Here is a 21,267-nt window from a genome sequence, read left to right as displayed (position 1 = left end):
CAGTAACAGTTTCATGCAGTATTTTTTTTAATTCTGGGACCGGATCTGTTCATGTGAGGCTTGTACATTGTACATGATTGGAACATCAGTGAATTAGCTTTACTGTTCTTCACTCACATGTTGTTCTGGTTTGCATTCTGTGCTTGTAGCCAGCTATAGACAGACATTTTGGGAAAAGTGTCAACAAGTCTACTATAAGTGCCTTTAATTGTATTCAGTGTGACTATTCCTATGTCTGTAACCTGCTAAGTCTAGTCATCTAGGCAAACAATAATGTTTATTAAAATGTATGTAAAAAATAATACAACCTAAATAGTGCATTAAAACAAATCAGTAAGATAAAAGAAAGGTGAAAAACAGCTATATAATGTATCTTTAAACAGTAAATTAACTGTAAAATACTGTGAAATTAATAAAGTTCAAACTGTATTTTTCATTAACAGTACAAAGCTGTAAATTTCAGCGACAGTTTAATAATGTTAATTTGACAGTAACATAAAGGCAACCCTACTCCCAGTTCTTTACTGTTATTTTACTGGGACATTCTCCACAGTGTACACATCTGGGTGTAAAGAAAGAAAGCAGGGAGACCCCCAGTTTGCCTCCCCTCCTTGAGTAACTTGTATAGTCTTAGTTCTCCTTTAAATTTTCCTCCGTGGCTTGCTGGGTACTACATCTGCCACTATACCATCAGCAGGCAGCTCGGCGCTGCTTTTTCTTCATGTTGTGGTCGGGAATACGCATGCGCCAGGCATTGGAATTACTGCACTGGCAAGAATAAGTTGGACCTCGTCTGGCTTTCACTAATAGAAAAAAAAAATACACACACACAACACAAGAAGCATGGCAGTGTTCAGAATAAGGAGGATGAGATGTTTTTGCGTCTGGTTGTTTCCTCTCGTAGTGACCGCGGTGTGCGCCCAAAGGTAAGGATGCTCCACTCGCTTTTTTTTCTTCTTCTAAGTGTGATACAGACGGAAAATACTTGGACACTTTATGGTCCAAAGAATGTCTCGTATTTAAAATCTGCTGTGCATCTTTTTTCTTTGTTTTTTTCTCTCCCATATAGTGTCCGTGCCAATGACCCTAGCAATATGTCTCTGGTTAAAGAAACGGTGGATAGACTGTTGAAAGGTTATGATATACGATTGAGGCCAGATTTCGGAGGTAAATGAACTCATTATTATCACCAAAAACTCTGTTTGAGTTTGCGCCTTTGTCAGCCTTATAATAATAATAATAGTACAGTGTTTTAATGCCCGATTTAACTCAATGGATCTTTGCAATTTCCGAAAGTAAAAAAAAAAAGGCATGTCTTATCTTCTTCTTTCTGCCACACAATCTATGAGATACAGTCGAGCTAAAATGTGTCAAAACACCCCCCAGAGAAGCGACATGATGGTGGGGGGAAACACATGAGTGATGTGGATGATAAAATACACCCAGCAGCTCATTTTTATGTGAATGAAAAAATCACTACAGTGGAATTTGGAATTTGGAATTTGAAACAAATAGATGGCCATTCTTGTTTTTATCCATGATCCTATATCCAGGTGTTTTACGCGCAGGAAACATGTTTAGGTGCTGATTCAATGTCAACAACTTTTAGGGGGGATTACCATCACTTTCAGCGCAGCCCATCCAGCAGCGCGTCTAATGCCACCCGAAATGAACACTGTAAAACTATTATCCGGCTGACAACAGCTATGTTTCCATTAGAATATGTCAGTAGATCACACAGGCTGCACCTGATGTACAGATGTTGCTCACTGTTGTTTTTGATCTGCCCTTATAGGTCCTCCGGTTGGAGTGGGAATGAATATAGACATAGCCAGCATAGACATGGTATCAGAAGTCAATATGGTAAGTAGGCCATTATCACCTCTACTCTGACAATGTGTGAGCAATCCTGGACTAATGATCCCCCTGCTAAGCATGAAGCCACCAGGGGAATACCCTCACCAATCCCAAACCACCGGGGAAACCCCCCTCTTTACGCAGCTCTGATGTGTGAATGTGTCTTTTTTTTTTTTTACCCTCCGATCACTTGCATCGACTTGTTGGTGTGAGAGCTCAAAGGCAATGGTTTGATGAATGCAACCTCTCCTTTGGGGATCTGAAATTGATTGATTGTCGCTTTGTTTTCTGTCTCATATAAACTGATTGCTGCTTAATTTGCTGAGCAGGCACAAAGCCAAACCATTAACTTCCCCAAATCAACAATTTGGGGGAAATAAAAGTTCAATCCAATCACCACTTTCTTATAGGGGATGTTATAGTATCAGCTATAAAGGCTTTATAATATTTTCACACTGATATGTATGTTGCTTCATGACTGTCTGTTATGGCTGGTTTTATAATGGTTAACTAGAAATAGTGGCAGTGGAAAGAACTTGAGAGCTGTGGATGTGAGAGGTGGGAGATTAAGTTTTGCTTCATACAAGTGCACCTCCTAGTGATGAGATGTGAGAACTGCACCTCAGTTTAAAAAAAGAAACTCAAGGCTGCATTTTATCATCATGGAAGGTCATTCTTTGACACTTATACAGTTGACAAAGGTGAGCAAAATTGATATTTATGGTATTATGCATGAGATTTTGATGGGTAAAATGTTGTAAATTGTCTCTTTCTGGGGGTTGACCTCTACTGTTTTTAATACTTCCTTATATTTTGCACATTTGCGTCCTGCTGCTGCAGTTGTTTTGGTGTTACTAGCTTGTGCTGTGAGTCATGTTGTGATCTCGGGGAATGGTTACACGCTGCTGGAATATTTTTGGCAGCAGCACCCAAAGGCTGTTGCTCGTGTTGTTATCTTTGTGCTCCCGTGGACTATGTTGATGGGAAGAGATGAGAGAACAGATGATGCCATGTCTATTTGCATGCGTTTACCCAGAAGACCTGCACAACCATGCATGCACACACGCACACAAGCGCACACATACACAATGTAGGTCTATAGAGCCCTCCACAGCGGCCTTGAATCTTTAATTAAAGGCATGTTTTCCCTGTGTAACCGATGCAAGAGCTTGTGTGCTTGTGAAAGAGTGCCTACAAGTACAGTATGTGTATTGTAAGTGTGGACATGGGATGCATTTCCAGGAATAAAATACTAAAGTATTATGTAAGATGCTATTTGTATCTACATCCTAATCGTCTAAGAGAGACATTTCATCCAATATATATATTGTTTTTCTCACACACTTTAATCTATCAAAAAGTAAGTACAACTACAAGACAAATATACCTTTCTGTAGGCCTATAAGGCAAGTATACTTTGACTGTTTTGTATACTTGTCAGTATGAGCCAAGTATACTTATTTAAGTTTAAAAGAAGTATACTAATAGCACACTTGAATAAACTTCTTTCTGGTAAGGCCAGGAAGAAAGGTAGTGATCTTGTTATGTCAAATGACTATACACTTGTGTGTAGGCAACAAGTACATGTTGATATTTGTTCTGTTTAGACAGCGAGGAAAGGGGGCACAAGCAAGATTTGTAGCTATGGTGTTGCAAGTATACAATATACAGTAGTATATGTCCTCCAACTGAGCCAACAGGACACTCCAAAGTTTGTTGTGCTTTGTTTACTATTTGCCCTCCTATTATCTCCTCTGGGCTACAACTTTCAGAAAAAAAAGAGTGTAGCAAGAGAGAGTAGATCCCAGCTTCATTACTCCTACCCAGAAGTGCGTCAGGGCCGGGGCTTATATCCACCCACACCCACACACATGGCCAAACAAAAAGAAATCCCACTCTCCATCCGAACACACAAAGCCAACGCCGCGCAGCTTCTTTGATCATCCCGTTCCTTTTGTCAGCTTTGGCCCACTAAACACCCTCTAATGTGAAAGGGGAGTCATTACCACCTGACCCATTGGAGCCTCATGAAAAGAAGAGGCCACATGTGTGTGTAATGGTTTCGGCATCTTTGATCTGCTCCCCGTCCTATAAATGTAACCACTTTTGAGGATAGCAGCTGGTGTAGAAGCACTTTCCTTTCTTCCATTTCCTCTCCCCCATCTGGCTCTCTGTCTGCCACTTATTTTGGTGCGGGTATAGAGCCACCCTGTGTACTTTCTTTAGAGAGCAGATGAGAAACAGGGTTGAGGATAATGGAGAGATGTCACTGAGGGATGTATCCAACGGTGTCCTATTAGCCATTATGGCAGTGCGGGACACCCATGCTTTGGTGTGTATTAACAATATATCCTTCTATCACCTACCACTGCTCTCTGTTGAAGGCCTCGCATTAGAGGCAGAGACATGGACGGGTGATAACATAGTGTATGTATTAGATTTTTCCAGAGGGGCCATTAAAAGAAGGAACTGCTAAGAGGTTCGTCTTAAACCATCTGTTTTAGCACTTTGGTACCAATGTCACAGAGCAGAGGCCCATTTAGGAACAACACAGGCCTTTAGCTCACTTTAGATGAGTCACCAAACTAAGTATGCAACCCTTCAAGCGTGAGTGGCCCAGAGGACATGGAGTCCTCTCCAGGATTTGTCACGTAAGCAGTTCTGAGGTCCAAATGTACAACCTGGAGGGCGTTACCCCAAACCCCCTGTTCTTAGTTAAAGACAAGCCTCTAGAAACAGGTAGCAACCAATGTCTGTTTAGATGTTCTAAAGTTAAAACAGTGGACAACTCCAGGGTCTGAAAAGTGAAGCCAATGCCAAAGTGCCTTAAACTGGCATTCATTCTAATAGCCAGCAGGGGGTGAATCCTCTGGTTGCGAAAATAAGTCAGATTGTATAGAAGTCTATGAGAAAATGAGCCTACTTCTCACTTGATTTATTACCTCAGTAAACATTGTAAACATGAGTTTATGGTCTCAACTGCTAGTTTCAAGTCTTCTTCAATACAGCATGATGTTCATTTAGTAAATTATGGTCCCATTTAGAGTGAAATAGACCATAAAGCAGGGGATGCTTTAGGGCGTGGCTACCTGGTGATTGACAGGTTGATACCACGGCGTTGTCCGGTCTGGATGTTGTCCAATATTTTCGTTCTATAACTTTAACCCTTTCGCAGTGTTCATGAAAGTTAATTATAACCTTTTTGGTGGCCTAAAAATGTCTTACTTAGTGTAAGTACTTACCGTAAGCTCCACCCTCTTGTGTCACTTGCCGTTGCAAAAAAACAAGATGGCAATGGCCAAAAACCAAGATGGTGAAAACAGCACTTCACAAACCAATGGCTGATTTCACGTCAACTACATGCACTTCTTGTACAAAATCTTGGTGAAAACTGTGCACCATTAGCTGGCTTGCTACTGAGTCATATATGTAGAAAACTACATTGCATGTCACTTAGGCCCGGAGCCAGACGTGGAATGAGGAGGTTGTGGCTCCGTGTTCATTACATATCCATGAAAGGTCACTTGTTCCTGGGTGTCAGGGCCAAAGTCCCAAGCCTTCGAGGGGGAGAAATAGGATAGGATATGATTGTGTAAGACCTAGGAGTCAAATTTTTCCCCTCTGTATGTATGTGACAGAGAGAGAGAGAGAGAGAGAGAGACAGAGAGAGAGAGAGAGAGACATAGACATAGGAGATAACTCTGACATTAACAAGTTGCCATGTGGAGAGCCAGAAGCGTTGCTGGTGTTGGAGAGAAGGTCATGTACCAAGTGCTGCTGAGGGTTCATTCTGCGTGACTCAGAGGTGGACATACAGAGAGGGACACACACACACACGCTGAATACCAATGTCATGTTAGACATTCAACCCAAGGCAAGTAGCTTGACGAGCCTTAATTCATGCACCGGTCATAGGGAGAATAGGTAAAGTAGGCATATAGATGGATTGGTTGATTTCTTTCTTTGTCCTTCCTCATAGCAATTCTCTTTTGTGCCCTTTCTTCCACTGCCACTTACGTTTCAATATTTGCTTTTGGTTGAGCTCCTGAGCACTTGAATGCTAAGCCAACAGTTTTCACAGGGGGAAGAAATACTCATGTCTGAGGATGAACTAAAGTTCTCATCCTCCTCCAAAAGGCAGAAATACCATTATTGATGCACACAAAGGTCAAGAGGAGCTTATTGATTGTCAGAGAAGGACTGTGAAATTCAGAGCTCCCCCCATTTTTGGTACCCAGTTATTTCCACCTCTGCAGCAGAGGATGTCTCTGATGGGATGTCTGCTATAAATGCATCAAGATCGCACGGAAAACCTATACCATATATCATACAAATGGTTAATGGATGTTGGCTGAAAGGCAAGATATCATTGCTCGCTATTTGATAATAAAAAGGAAAGGAAGATTGTGGAAGCACTTATGTGGTATTGCGTAATATCTCATCCGTACCTGAGAGCTTTAAAATGATATTAAGTCTGCGTCTTGTGTCTAGATCTATTTCACAGCGGCCTTCAATATGCTATTGCTGATGTGGGCAGAATTATAAATTGATGAGCAGCCAAAATAGTGAGTCAATATGATTGAAATATATTTTCATGGTACAGATTTAAACATTTAACGCCCTGTTTATAACAGCAATGTTGAGGAAAACCTCACCTTAATCAGCTCATTGTAATGTTAATGATACTAACCAATAGATGGATGATATAATTAATCTTTGAGAGGGACACTATTGTCTCTTTTGTCAGTGCACACACACACTTTTGTCTAGCCGGGTTTCACCAAAATTATGCACAAGGGTTGATCACTGCAGTCTTTGTCAGTACTCAAATTATCTCTAAACTCCTGCTCCATGATGGTTGCATAGTAACTAATGAGAGTGCCGAGGCAATGTGTGAAGATTCACAGACTGAAACGCATTCTAATTGTGGGGAGGAATAAAAACACTCCAACTTTTTTTGTCCTATTGTAAAATGAACTGTCAAACTATTCAAATTATCTCCACAACCAGTGGTGGAAGAAGCACTCAGATCCTTTACTTCAGTAAAAGTAACAATTCCACACTGTAAAAATACTCTGTTACAAGTAAAAGTCTTGAATTCAAAATTCTACTTGAACAACATGTGAGGCGAGAAATAGGCATTACAGTAACAGAATATTGATTCATATTTGATCAGCGCTGCCTAGTTTGACCGTTTGATTGGAGTTCGTGAGTGATTGACAGCTGCTCAGAGACGGCAGGCTCTAGCTCGGCTCTGATTGGTTGTTTTTCTCCGGTCTGTGAAATCTTGTAAATGCCATTAGAAGCACCGGAGGACACCGGAAGACACAGAGGCACATGATTTTTTTTTTCCAGATTACTTGTCTCATGCGGTACTGTCAGGATATATATAGTGACCGTTTTATAAAAGTAACTTTTTAATCATATTTGCTCCAATTCTACCCACTGCTGCTTTAAATACAAGTACCTAAAAATTGTACTTAAGTAGAATACTTGAGTACATGTACGTAGTTTCTTTCCACCACTGCTCAACACTATATTTAAAACACATAAGTTTATGAGCTAGTAGGGACTGACCTTATAGTCCTCAGGTGTAATCCTGGGCGATAAAGCATTTAGTAGATAAATAAAGTTTAGGATGTTATTGTGGATGGTTGGTTTGGGTATAATGAAGCACAAATAGAAGTTGAAAACAAAAAAATTAGCACAAGAATAGAGTTTACTTTGGTAGAGAAACGGTTAATCATACCAATCAAATTCTTGAGCTGGCTGTAAACGGTAATTACAGTACTCATAACGTCACATTAAAAGTTTTAGTTAGTGAAGTCCTTTGGAGTGACTCTTGCAGCCTTTCTCATCCTCAGTCTATATTAAGCCTGCTACCATATAGGGCAGACATGGACATACTTGTACACTTAGGGATGTCTCTCGTGAGCATGCACACTCGCTCTCTGTCTCTCATGTACGTACACGCGTTCCCAAATCCTAATCCCCTCGCTATTCTCCAGGCATGCTTCCTCATAAACTGGTGTGTTAACGTAGCCTCCAGGAAAAGGAGCTGTTCGAAATTACGTAACAGACAGAGCAGAGGCAAACTCAACCAGGGTTCAGCGAGGATTTGACTCGGTGTTGTAATAGAGAGAGCTGGAGCGAACATAATGTATGAAGAAAGCCAGGCTCTAATGATAACAGTATTGATTTATTTTCACTGCTTAGGATAAGATGATACATCGGCCTGACTTAAAAGACTCATCTCCGAGCTCCTGTTCCAAGGCAATCTCATTAAAAATGGGCTTGGATAGGATTTGAAAAATACCAGTTGACTTGTGGTGCAGTGCACTAGAAGAAGGGACCCTGTGCGTATGCAATAACTGCATAATAATTTAGACATTAAGAACACAATCATCATTTAAAAATGCCTATTATATTAATGCTGCTGCCACTGGAATGTAAAACAGTAGGAATTAATCAAGAGTTACACAATGCACTGGATGCATGAATAACTTTCACCATGTGTTAAACATAAAGAAGTATATAATATATATATTTTTTCTTTTTTCGACCACTTGTGGGCAGCAGAACAACCTAAAAAACACAACTTATTATCGTGTATCTATGTTAAAATGGCAAATGTGTTAGCAAACAGTTGCCTAATTAACATTCAACAGACACAAAGCAACATTAGCATTCATTTGGAGCCTTTTTTCTGGCCACCCAATTAATGTAAATCCAATATTTACTCTTCTCTTAGCCCTGTTGTGTCCTGAGGGAAATATCTGCCTGTTTAGCTGCTAAATGCTCCACTATGGTCACCAGTGAGTCACTAAATGTGTCTGTTTGCAGTTTGGTGCTGGGCAGATTGGTATCCAGTGGGTTTATGAGAGCTTTTTTTTGTTGAAAGTATCTGCCTGCTGGTGCTGGAAACAGGGCAGTTGGTAGCGGTGAGACTGATTAAAAACAGTAAAGGGGGCCATAAAAAAATAAAAAAAATGAGCTGAAAGATGCTAAAAGTCTCTGTTTACCTAAAGGACAGTGTGGAGTTCGGTGATAATTCTTTGTGTTTATCATTGTGAGCAACACTTCTCACATCACATGTAGTCATTTGACTTATTATTGAGATAAAAAAAAAGATCAGATTAAGGTAGTAACCTGACTTTTTTCTTTATTGTAAATTAAAAGGTAACCTACATTGTGTAGGACTTGGCGGCATCTAGTGGTGTAATTGCAGAATGCAAACAACTGAGTGTCCCTCCACTCACTCCTCCCTTTCCAGGACTGCGGTAATGTGAGCCGTCGGATCCAAAATCATGCTTGGTTAGAGGCCATCGATACCATAATAACATTACCTTAGGAGCAACGGAAGTCAGACAGCGGCTTGCGGTACCACGGTTTTACACTCTGCAGCTCACGTTACCGCAGTTTCACAAACGTGTCGGAGAACTACGGTAGCGCAAAAATGTGAAAGCTCTCGCTAGAGCCAGTGGGTCATGTCTCATAGGTAACCCTCAAGTCAAGGAGGGTGAAAAGAGATGTCACGCGTCATATTATTGGCACATATTATATATATTACAATATTATTATTAATATTATTATACGACACATGCACAGTCTGCACTCGCCAAAATTGAGCCAATAGCCCGACCGTAGCTCCAGTTACACTGCGCATGGGTCATACCCCGAAGCTCAAGACCCGTTTCTATAGGCCTCGCCCCAAGTCGGGAAACCCTTGCGAGGTGATTAAGGTCAAGCATTGACCTTGAATGGTTAAATTTAGGTCGCTCACATAGGTCATTGGGCAGCGAGTCTTGCAAGACTTTTTGCATGTTTTCACAATTTGGAGGTTACTTTCTAGACACGACCAAGCCAGTGTTTGGCTGTGCTACTGTAGAAACATGGCAGAGCAACATGGCAGACTACGTGAAGAGGACCCACTCCCTATGTAGATATGAAGGGGCTCACTCTAAGCTAACAAAAACACAACGACTTTTAGTTTCAGGTGATTATACACTAATGAAAACATAGTTATGAATATTTTATTTCATTCCTGCTAATTGCTACACACTGGTCCTTTAATCCAATGCTGCCCAATGCAGAGATATGAACAATGCAGTATCTCTAACTCCAGCTGCCCTGGAGGTCAGCAGAACAAATATCCGGTCCACAGATGGTGTATTATGTTCACTCATACCATTATCGTTTGTTGATTATTGTTGACTGTCTATTTGAGTCCTTTTTGTATCAGGCATTGATGTGCGGCGCCCCTTAGGTGGCAAAATATTTTCAGCCCACTTACTGTGTAAATTTTCACTTTCATTTTTACAACCCGCTCATTAATCCACGTCTTTTCCACCTGGCTTGCTCTTTCCCCAAATGAAGAGATTGGCAACCAGCTGCTACACCTATCAACAGATTCAGTAAATAAAAAGAGACGAACATGAATCATGCACAGAAGCTGTATACATAACATATGAATGCAGAGACTACAGCAAGCCTGTGCTGAGGAAAGTCACAAGGGATGTTGGAGGGAGCGATGGAGGAATGGCTTTATTGTGTGAGTGGAGTGCTGAAACAAGCCATGCCCCAACTTGCATTATTCATGCTGGTAGGTTTAGGTACATGTGCCTCCCTACAGAGTTTTAGTAATCCATTTAGATTACGCTGTGTGCCACTTGAATGCAGTAAAAGGACAGGCATTAAGTGGGTTGTTTGTATACTGAAAAGAGGATTTTTATGTCACCAGTGACAATACATAACATATGGGCAGTTGTTTAGTCAGTTTAGGCAGTTGTTTAGTCATTAGCAGAACCATTAACTCAATGTGAATGATGATGAAGGTGGTGGCTGGGTTTCTGTGATGATGATGATGGTGATCATGATGATAAAATAAGGAAGGAAAGAATAAATTATATGGAGGATGAGGAACAAGCAAAAGAAAACTAGTATAAATATATAAAAAGCAGCAACAAAGTGGCATTTTATAGCCCCCCCGTCATATGAGAAGAACTGTACATTAGATCAGTTTGAGCACCTGTCTCCGCCACGGGAATGCTGATAAGTTCAGGTAACATTTATTGCTGTTAGCGTGGGCACAGCCAGAACACTTGGCATTTTGTTGTGTGTACTTCAAATCAATTTATCCCAGTGACTTGGATGTGAGTTCAACATTTTAAAACGTGAATGTACAAGAATGAGGTACAATAATATAATGATGTTTGAGCTCATTTTGTAAATTGTTATTATCAAAGCAACGAGTGAACTGGCTGAAAGCCGCCTGTTGGTGATGTTGTCTATAATATCCCGGAGCCATAACATGGGATCATTTATCAATTTTAGCTTATTCCTCTGAGTTTATTAAAACATGTCAATTAGCTAATCTGGGTGACATGTTTCTTCATTACAATGAACATGAATACTGCAGTTTCAGTAGATCCCACATACACTGTCTTGCTATCGCAAATAATCTCAATAGGGCAACACATTTGTATTAATCCACAACTGAAAATAGTCCCCAACAAATGCGCTATTTACTCCGGTTTAAGTAGCATTTGCTAAAAACTACAGTTCCTGGCTGTATTAGGAAATTACTTTGTATTTTTTTTTTAAAACTAAACAATATATCTGGACTCCTTTTCAAAGATTTATTTCTTCAGCACAGGAATGAATGAGCTTGGGTTGATTTTCAAAGACAAAGTATAAGGAGATCAGAAAATATCGAAAACAGAACAACGTTGTTGAGTTTGGTCTTTTCCTAGAAAACAAGAAAAACATAGCCTCAGCCTAACCTTATCCTTTAAGGTAAACAGCAATAAACATTGGCATATTTCTCTGAAATAATGATGATCAGCCTAGATTTATCATTATTTACTTGGCCAATAGACAGGCTTACAGTTGTAAACAAAGTCAATCAGATATGGCTAACAAATTCAAAATACTGATGGTGATAGGCAGTCAATCAAAAGGCAGGCAGATGGCCATATATAAACAGGTGGAATGAGCAGGTGACTGAGTTAAGTGTTGAGCAGGACCGGGATAATGGTGCATCTGAAAGAGGTTAGAAGAATTGAGAAAACAGGGAATAGCGAGGAGGATCTAGAGGCAGAGGAGGGAGGAGAGGTAGACGAAGCAGCTGTCGCCATGACAAGATTACCTCAGGTTTTTGTGCAGTCAAAATCTCATAAGCTGTGTGTACAGAGATGTCTGGGAAAATGGTGACTGAAGCGTTAGGCAGCCGTTATTTCTGTTCTCACTGCCGATATATCTTTAAATCTCATCAGTGGTCGGTGCAACAGGTTTCTGCAGATGCCCAAACTATGCTTTTAATTTGGAGAATACTCTTTCCTCTATTTTCCAGCATAGCATGCAGCCTTGCCAGACTGTCTTGTATTTTTACTTCCCTAGATTGTTTGCTTTGTTTCTACAACTCTCTATCTGCATATATTTATTTATGATCCTCTTTTTTCTTTTATTTCGTGCCACCAGCTGGGCTATTATGGATCCAGCGACTTTCGTTATGAGTGAAATGTCCCCACAGCTTTTGGCTAGATTACTAGGAAATATGATATAGATGTTCATGTTCCCCACAGGATGAATTGTAATAACTTTATAGGTCCTCTCACTTTTTATCTAGCACCATCATCAGGTTACGATCTCTGGTTTACGATCAAATCCCTGCAAAACTAATGACATTCCCATCAGTGTCAGCTGAACGTTGTCTTTAGTAATTAGCAAGAGTTAGCATGCTAACACACTCAAAGCACCACTTTGCCTAAATATAGCCTCGCAGAGCCAACAGCGTGGCTTAATTTAGCACCCATGTGGGTTCTTTCCTGTGAAAGGAATTGTATAGACACAATGTAGAATGACAATGTGGGAAAAAACAATTATATAACTGACAATTCAGCTTTGATTGGGGTGTATGATCTCTCAAAAGGCTTTTTGAAGTTCTCTTTTGCAAAACAAGCTTTTAACTTTTAAAGATGACTCAATTAAGCCACACTAAGAGCCCTGCAGCAAGACTTTGTTGTATGTTAAGTAATTCCTCATGATTAAAAGCATCTGAACATACTACTGCTATTTTAAATTTTGTTATACAACTCAAATTTGAATATCTTTTGAGAATAATATGCAACATCTAACATCTGAAATACCAGCCCAGTCGCACATCAATTTGTGAACTAGTCATGAAATTCAGTGTATTGATTTGTGTATATAGACACAAATGGCAAATGATTTTTGCGATGGTCAGCACAAAATCAATTTGTATGTAATCCAGATAATTGTGAACTGGGAAGTATAGGCGTGTAGGGAGGAAGTCGGGGTGGATAGATGCGTCAAACAACACCGGACTTACACCCAAAAGACCATTGTTTGTTTCCCATCGTCCATACTAAAATTACGGCACTTCCAGAGTTATTTTAAACCAAACTGCGATCTTTTCCAAAACCTAACTATCTAGTTTTTGTCAGGTAACTTCCTTATTAAGTTTTGCCACTTCTGGTGTTATTTTAACCAAAACCATCATCTTTTCTGAAAGCTTATCAAGTAGTTTTGTTGCCTAATCCTAACCAAGTAGATCTTTTCATACACCTAACTGAGTAGTTTTGTTGCCTAAGTCTAACCAAGTCAATATTTTCCTAAACCTAATTAAGTAGTTGTGTTGACTAAGCCTACCCAAGTCGATCTTTTCCTAAACCTATTTAAGTGGTTTTATTTTGAAAAGATTGGTGCATCACGTGTTGCTGGACATTCGTTGGTGAAAGTCGTGCTGAGCGTTACAAAAACAAAAAGTGAAATTTGTGTCTATGTATACACGAATCAAATAGATTACATTTCTTAACTGTTTCACTAACTGCCATGAGACTGTGTTGGAAATATACCAATCTCAGTACACTCACACTGTCATAAAGTAACAGAGATGCACTGCTTAAGTCATTATTAATGTTACAGACACTGCTTATTGTACAATTAATAACACAGCTCGAAATGTCAGAGGAAGGAAGGCGTGTAATCAATTCCCCCAGGTTAAACAAGCTCACTAGTTAGGCATCTGATTCACTGTTGCCTGTGACAGTGAATGATGGGGTGGATGTTTAGCCATCAGCTGCAGCTGCAGGTCTAACTGCTAAACAGCAGCATCTTGTTTTCTTGTCGGTGGGCAGAGCGTGGGGAATTGACAGCATATTGCCATTGCACCATTTGCAGGGCAATAATTTCCACACCTGTCCTGTGTCAAGCGGATACATTCACTCATCCCTCTGTTTCTCTCTCACTGTCTGGTCTCTCTCTCACCTATGTGTTCTCTTTGCCTGTTTGGTAATGACACAATGCTGGGGCCCTGCTGCAGGGGGATTAGACAGAGTTACAAATCGAAGTGGGTTAATCGGCAGGGCCTACCATTTCAGGAGGCATCTCTCAGTTTACTATCCCCACCGCTCTATTTGTTTGTGTTCTATTGCTCAAACTCACTAGTTCAAAGTTTGGGTTTAATTGCCAGTCACACTTGCTGAACTTGTACATGATGAACATCAGTGTGAACCAGCCAATTACCATGTCTAGATAACTCATAACTTCATATGGATGAATTTTCGTATATGCTGCATTAGGCTGGTCTCATACACCATTCGTAGATATACCTACGGAAAGTAATGCACTGTAATTTGTGTATATATCTCACAAAATCAATTTGTGTGTAAATAACTTAATCGTAGGGAGGAGGTCGGGGTGGATGGGTGGGTCAAAAAATAACAGCCTTTCGCCCAGGAGACCGGTGTTTGTGTCCTGTGTGAAACCAATAGTCAACATTGATTTGTCACGTAAGTTACATACTCAAGTAACGACACTTTCAGAGTTATTTTAAGCCAAACCACAATATTTTCCTTAACCTACCTAAGTATTTTGTTGCTTAATCCCAACCAAGTTGTTTCTTGTGAAAACGGAAGTTTATTTTGAAAATTGACACATGTTGCTGGACATTTTTCGTAAGATATCATATGAACCGTTGTATGAGAATATGTTGCCTGCACATATATATATATATATATATATATATATATATATATATACACACACATGTATATACTGTACATAGACTTACAACATCTTCACAAACATATCAAGAATGACAAAACAATCTACTGTAAGCCAACATTTTTCAAAATCTAAGATTAAAATCCAATTTTATTCACACATGAAAGGCCTAGCATAACAAAATGAAATAGGGGCAAAGTATAAGGAGTGCCACAGTAAATTGATGCAAAGATGTGTCCGTGCCAGCTGAAAATGTTTCAACTTCAGTGAAAAAATATGCATGTATCCCAGGGCTTTATGAATCTGCTTCATAAATGTACAGAGACAAGAGGAGCTGAACAAAAACACAACCCAAGAGTATTTTTCAATCATATAGCTGATATGGCTCTGGGCCAGGTGCTCATTTATGTATTAATATTGGTATATTATCTCTGTGACTCACAGTTTGCTGGGCACAGATATCACCAAGGATGGGAACTAGGAAGTGTCTTTGTGTCATTGGAGAAACAAAACAAAGGATGCATATATTGATTGTAGTCGATCCTATAGTTCACAAAGTGCACTTATGAATGTACTAATTAGTTTAATAGAAAGGACATGTTGTACAGAGATCAGTGAGGGTCAGGGACAGAGGAATGAAGATGAAGAGTAAAAGAAGTGAATAAGGGGTCAACATTGTTTCTTTTCAACCTTAGCAATAATTGAGACACTATTGAGGAGTTTAATTACAATAATCTGTTTTACATAAACTCCAAAGCTAATCTTGTTTAAATGTGCTTGGGAGTTTATGAAAAACCCCTCCTGCCTCGAATGTGTAAGCAACTGCTCTGTGTTGTGTTGAGAGGATAACACTCATCATCGCGTGGGACCTATTTTTAGATTGTTAATCAAGGTAACATGTTCAGACTGACACACTCAGTATGATATCCCATAAAGTGTGAGTAGAGTGAGATTGCTTCATTTCGGCTCATCCACCCGCAGTGACCTAACAGAGGTCGAAATCATGGGCGTGTGCTTTAAGTGTGCGAGCGTGCGTGCAGGATGAAGGCTGGTCCACAGAGGTAGAGGAGGTGCTCCTTTATTTTTGAGAGGCAAGAAGGAGATCAAAATATAAAAAAACAGTAATTGGTTGAAATAAACCATCACAAAATAAGTTGCCTAATTTGCATCAATGATTTTTAAGTAATTGTGTTACTCAAAGGAATTTTGTCAGTCCAAATTTGGTTTAGCGTTTGTTGTCAAATAATGAAATAATGTCTCAACTCCAGGATCTAACATAGGGTGTAATGTAGTGTATCTGCATGTGTTTATATTGTTTACAAAAATAATTCTATTCCAATTCTGTATTGGGATTTACACCACAAAGAGAAAAAAAATGAGAACAATGATTTCATGAAATTTCATGAATATCAAAGGAACTTTTTTGCAACTCTGGCTTGTGTTTTGGGGCACTATGGAGCCCGCTTGGCACGCCCAAGTTTAATCACTGCAGAACTTTGCAATTTTCGCCAGTTCTGAAGCGTGTGCCAATTTCTGTGAGTTTTGTGCATCTCAAGCCCCTCAAAAAATGTGACTCCCAGCAGAATAATAATAATAACCTTTCCGAAAACAACAAGTTTTCTCGCACTTTGTGCCAGGGACACCATTGGGCCCCTGGCACTTTCGTGCTCGTGCTCAATATTCTTTCATTGTGATGGAAGGAGGCCCAGATGAAATTAAAGTTGGAATGAACCCATTATTATTATACATGAGAAAGCTATTGACAAAGAAATGTGCCGTGATAGCTCACGGGGCCATATTGCATAATCAAAAATAAAAGTTGGAGGTTGTTCATGTATTGGGATGACACACCAAGATGATATGAAGTGTTGTTGAGAAAAAAATAAAAAAAATAAATGTCAAATCTGATAAGCTTTTTGTCATTTTGCATGTACTTTTAAGAGGGTCCCTAACTTCAGGTTGTCTTCTTCTGTCTGCTTTCAAGTCATCCAAAGTGCCAGGCTTCAATACAGTGTTACGCAGGATTAACTGACTGAACCCAAATGCCGAAGGGAGCTGCATGGTGCAAATGAAGAATTTAATATCACAATACTTAATATGAGAGAAAGGGCAGAGAGTGTCTTGGTCAGGGGAGGGCAGGGACTGAGCTGTGAGCCGGAGGATTGAGCAGAGCAAGGCAGAGGGGATCCAGGCAGAGGGAGTCCAAAACTCCCAGGAGAGTCTTTGGCACACTCAGGAACACAAAACAAGAATTAGCTAAATGTGGCTTTAACAAAAAAGAGAGAGTCAAAAGGCTGGAGCGAGACTTGGTAGCCGAGTCTACGATCTGACGGTGTGGTGGAGCTGTGAAGCCCAGTATTTAAAGCAGAGTTGGTTGAGGATGATTAGCAGCTTGCCACCCGACACCCACACAACTGATCCCACTCCTGTAATCTAGCACACACACATCAAACAGAGAAGCTCCTGGCTAGGGTGAAGCAGAGGACATGACATGTTAGGGTCATGAGGCTTCACAAGCATCCGATTTGACTGTTATCAGGCCATTAAATCGGCGTTATCAGTCGCTCTAAGCACCATAGATGTGGGTCATTAGAGGCCTACTACACCTACTACGATGTAAAAGTGAAAGTGAAACTTAAAAGCAACACGTTCTAAAACTGAATGAAATGTTTTGAACACAAACAAAAAGGCTTCTTTAGGTTTGGGCAACAAAAAAACAGTTCATTATAGAGAAAAATATAGTTTTGGGCTAAAATAACTACAAAGACAACTACACATTGTGTCCCATCCATCATCCCTGACCTCTATTTGTTAGTAGGTCCCTATTGTCCCACATCTGTGGGTCTTATAGTGATGCCTGTTCAATAGCCTGATAACAGTCTAATCAGCTGGCACAACAAAGGAAGAAATCTTCAAGTGTTAAACTTAAAAATATCTAAACCTCCATGTTTTTATGTTTGTTCATTTATTTGTTTGTTCTTTCTGCAGTATGTTTGTTTCTGCACTATGAAAAGTCATGCAGGTTTAGCTATACTAGCAGTTCCTGTTTTCACTTTACAGACAATCACCTGGATTATGGAATCTAATGATTATGAGACAAGATCTGAGGTTATGAGAAGCGCCTTTTTACATGATTTCTAAGTGGATTTATGGACGTTTATCCCCGATCTGTTCATGTCTAAATCTTGAAATTGGTTGTATTTCTAGTCTTGTAAGAACTAGTGAATTATAGCAAGGACAAGATGGTTATTTGCTCCATTTGGTCTCAGCTGGGAGAACTCTCTGTGATGACATTTTGTGTTTCAATATAGCTTATTTCCTTTGTCAGACAACTGTGCGAGTATCAAACAGTGATTTGATCAATGCTACCTGGTCACACAGGCTAAAAATAATATCTGATCTTTATCAAATCACTGTTTGATAAACATGCAGTCACCAACAGCATAAACAGCTGTCAATGACAACACCTAAGGTTCAACTGCATAGAAGTACATACCATGTGTTAAGATTATGTAATGCTTTTGAATTCTGAGTTTCCCCATTTACATGCGGCCAGCAGTTTTAAAAGGTATCCACAGTGGGAGAGCATTTTCAAAAAGCTGCATTTTGGCGGGTTTGATAATGCCAGTGTGGATTAAAGGCCAAAAACAAAGAGAAAATGGTGCATTTTGAAAGGTCTTTGTATTTGCTTTGTGTAAGATAAGTGTTTTTGAATGACATTTAATTATATGTGTGTTTCTTACAAGCTGAGAAGATTTACTCACATGGTTCTGTTGTTTTGCCTTGTCATCAAAGCCTTATAATTGGTCTTTTGGGTCACTGTGGTTTGGCTCATGTCTGGCACTATCACAGAGATTTCACAGGGCGTGGAAACCGACAGTTGTCAATGGAGCACAAGACTAGATTCTGCTTTATCACAGCATGTCGAAATACGAGAAGTTGATAATGGCCAAACGGGAGAGACGGCGGGGTGTGGATTGGTTTTCACACTGCAGCTGAACATGACACTGAAAGCTGAAAATGGGATAGCGTTGAGAGGGATGATGCAGAAGTTGCTCTTGGTTTGCGTGATACGTTTTGCAAATCACGTCACTTTCTTCAGTTGTCTTATTTATTTAACAGTGCAATTTGAGCTCAATGTGAATGTACATTTATTACAGTATAATCAGAAAAAAATAAATCATTGTCTTCATAGCGTTGTAGCTCAGGATCTTAGCTTAGAGCTTCCTTTGTGGTTCTCTCTGTCTTTTGATTCCAGGAAAGTGGTACAGTTGGGAAAAATGAAGCCAAGAGCAAGTGATGCTGTTGTCTGTTGTGCTATTAGAGGGAGTTTTATATCAGCATCTATGCTAAAGATGAAGCCTGGAGCTTTTTTTTATTATCCATCCTTATGTTGTCAACTGTGGGAGTGAATTCAAACGAAAACATTAAGAGAAGAGAACACCTGGATGAGAGGTTAGCCAGGCATGTTAAGTGTTTCAAACTTCTACTGTAATTTCTCCCACGTGTGCATCTCCCACTCATGGAGATTGCATGCAATAAATGTATGTCCATCCCTTCGTATTGGTGTATGGGTTGTTATTCTGTGCACTGATGCTCTTAGGATTTCATAAGTGTGTTCTACATGTCTGTGGCATTGCAGTGCTAAGTGTTTTATTGCTTGGTAAGTAGTGGGAGAGCTCGCCAGGAAGAGGCAGGAGGAAGCAGTCGACTCTTGTGTTTTATCACCCTCTGTTCCTCTGTGGGGTAGCAGATTTTATATTTATATATGGAACGATGCAGTGTACGTTTTCTGTTGTAGCCAGTCTGCCCTCTGTTTGATCGATATCAAACTTTAAACAGCAATTACAAAAAGGAGTTCTGGTGGACACACTCTAAGTAAAATTGGGATTGCAGGTTTTTTTTACTTTTTTTTTTGCCAATGGCAATGAAATGAAAAAACAAGTCTATAATCTTGATCTCTCCCACCAGTTAAAGAGGTCAGTTAGGGTGAGATGGGGAGAGAAACAACTCCCTGGAAAAACAGATAACATCGTGAGGATTAGTGTTGACCACTAGTCGGGTTTGTGTGAGACGCACTTTCATTCCAGAGTACTATGAGTATTAAGGCTTTTGGATGCTCATATCAAGTTATTAACTATTACTATTCACTGTTGTATGTTTGAAACCACATTTCAGATTCAAGGTGTTTAACATGCAAAGTCTTTGAAGTAGGACAAAAATATGAAAATATTCTCATCACGCAAATGAAAGGGCTGATTGTATTGAAATAAGCATCTTTTATACTCTATATGTTGTATGTACCTGTACACATTCATCAGGTTATAGTGCAATCTGCTGATGAGACTTCTGCCACAACTCCAATAGAGTGGAGGTGAATACAATTTCATTAAAAAGCTGAAAAGTGACATTTGGAAAAACTCAGTAAATGTCAAATGTTCCTGGTAGTCTGGTTATTCCCCAGACCTCTGTATTAAACTTTTTTTCATTAGGAATATTTCTTCCACAAGAAATAGTCAAACTTTCCAAAGTAGGTTTTCCATGGTAAGTTTTACCCATTTCCAGCACTGACTTTATCACACTCGACCCTCTCAGCACCTTTACCTCAGTTCTTAAAAGCTATATCTGGCGATTAGGATATTCATTCAAGACAGTTTGAATGAAAGCCATTAAATTAAATACTTTTAAGACCAGACTTTCACCTAGGAGACCGGCGTTTGTGTCCCGTGTGAAACCAGAAGTAAACGTTGATTAATTTGTCACGTAACTTCTGTACTTAAGTAACGCCACTTCTGGAGTCTTTTTAAGCCAAATTAAGATTTTTTCCTCAACCTAACTAAGTAGTTTTGTTGCCTAATCCTAACCAAGTTGATCTTTTCCTCAACCTAACTAAGTAGTTTTGTTGCCTAAACCTAAAGTTACTTCCTGTGAAGACGAAATTTAATTTTGAAAAGACTGTACTCATGTAACAAGCGGAAAATGACGACGCGTGTTGCTGGACATTCGTAGGAAAATGAACGAAAAAGGTGGAATACTTTTTTCGTAAAATATCATACGAACCGTTGCATGAGAATACGTTCCTCACATAATTTATTTGTGGTTTTGGTAGGTAGTACTGTGAAGATGGATTGAATTACTTTCCACAATACCACTCTTTCGTTATCCTTGTATGAAATTGCCACACACACACACACACACATTTTCATTCCTACATTTCCAGCAGTGGACTATCATCCTACAGTGACCAAGTGAGGACCATTATTTCCATTATACCCCACCTTGCAAGCCTTCGTACTATAGAGGAGTGTGATAAAACAACGTGTGTTTGTAAGTTGTTCAAACTCCTGTATGAACTGTCACGCTCACACACCTGCAGGTCCACTT

At 39.7% G+C, this 21,267-nt stretch overlaps 1 protein-coding gene and 1 long non-coding RNA gene across 3 annotated transcripts in view; one reads left to right on the top strand and one right to left on the bottom strand.

Moving 5' to 3' along the window:
- The first annotated feature begins 843 nt into the window (after positions 1-843).
- The window catches only part of LOC119475769 (gamma-aminobutyric acid receptor subunit beta-2), a 70,684-nt gene continuing 50,260 nt past the window's right edge, over positions 844-21,267 (top strand). Inside the window, exons 1-3 of one of the 2 annotated variants that reach the window (XM_037748778.1) lie at positions 844-926; positions 1,070-1,167; positions 1,796-1,863. In XM_037748778.1, the coding sequence (XP_037604706.1) occupies positions 844-926; positions 1,070-1,167; positions 1,796-1,863 (249 nt within the window). Of the gene's footprint in view, positions 927-1,069; positions 1,168-1,506; positions 1,678-1,795; positions 1,864-21,267 lie in introns of those variants that run through there. The other variant, XM_037748780.1, reaches the window with a different exon arrangement.
- Positions 6,670-16,692, bottom strand: LOC119475770. Its single transcript, XR_005203863.1, has 3 exons — positions 16,616-16,692; positions 12,190-12,195; positions 6,670-6,681 (listed from the first exon to the last, which is right to left on the bottom strand). It is a non-coding gene; the product is annotated as an uncharacterized LOC119475770 (long non-coding RNA).

Source organism: Sebastes umbrosus, chromosome 17 (genome assembly GCF_015220745.1).
Source record: "Sebastes umbrosus isolate fSebUmb1 chromosome 17, fSebUmb1.pri, whole genome shotgun sequence".
NCBI lineage: Eukaryota > Metazoa > Chordata > Actinopteri > Perciformes > Sebastidae > Sebastes > Sebastes umbrosus.
The sequence above is the reverse complement of the archived record's forward strand: the minus strand, read 5'-3'. Positions and strand labels throughout refer to the sequence as shown.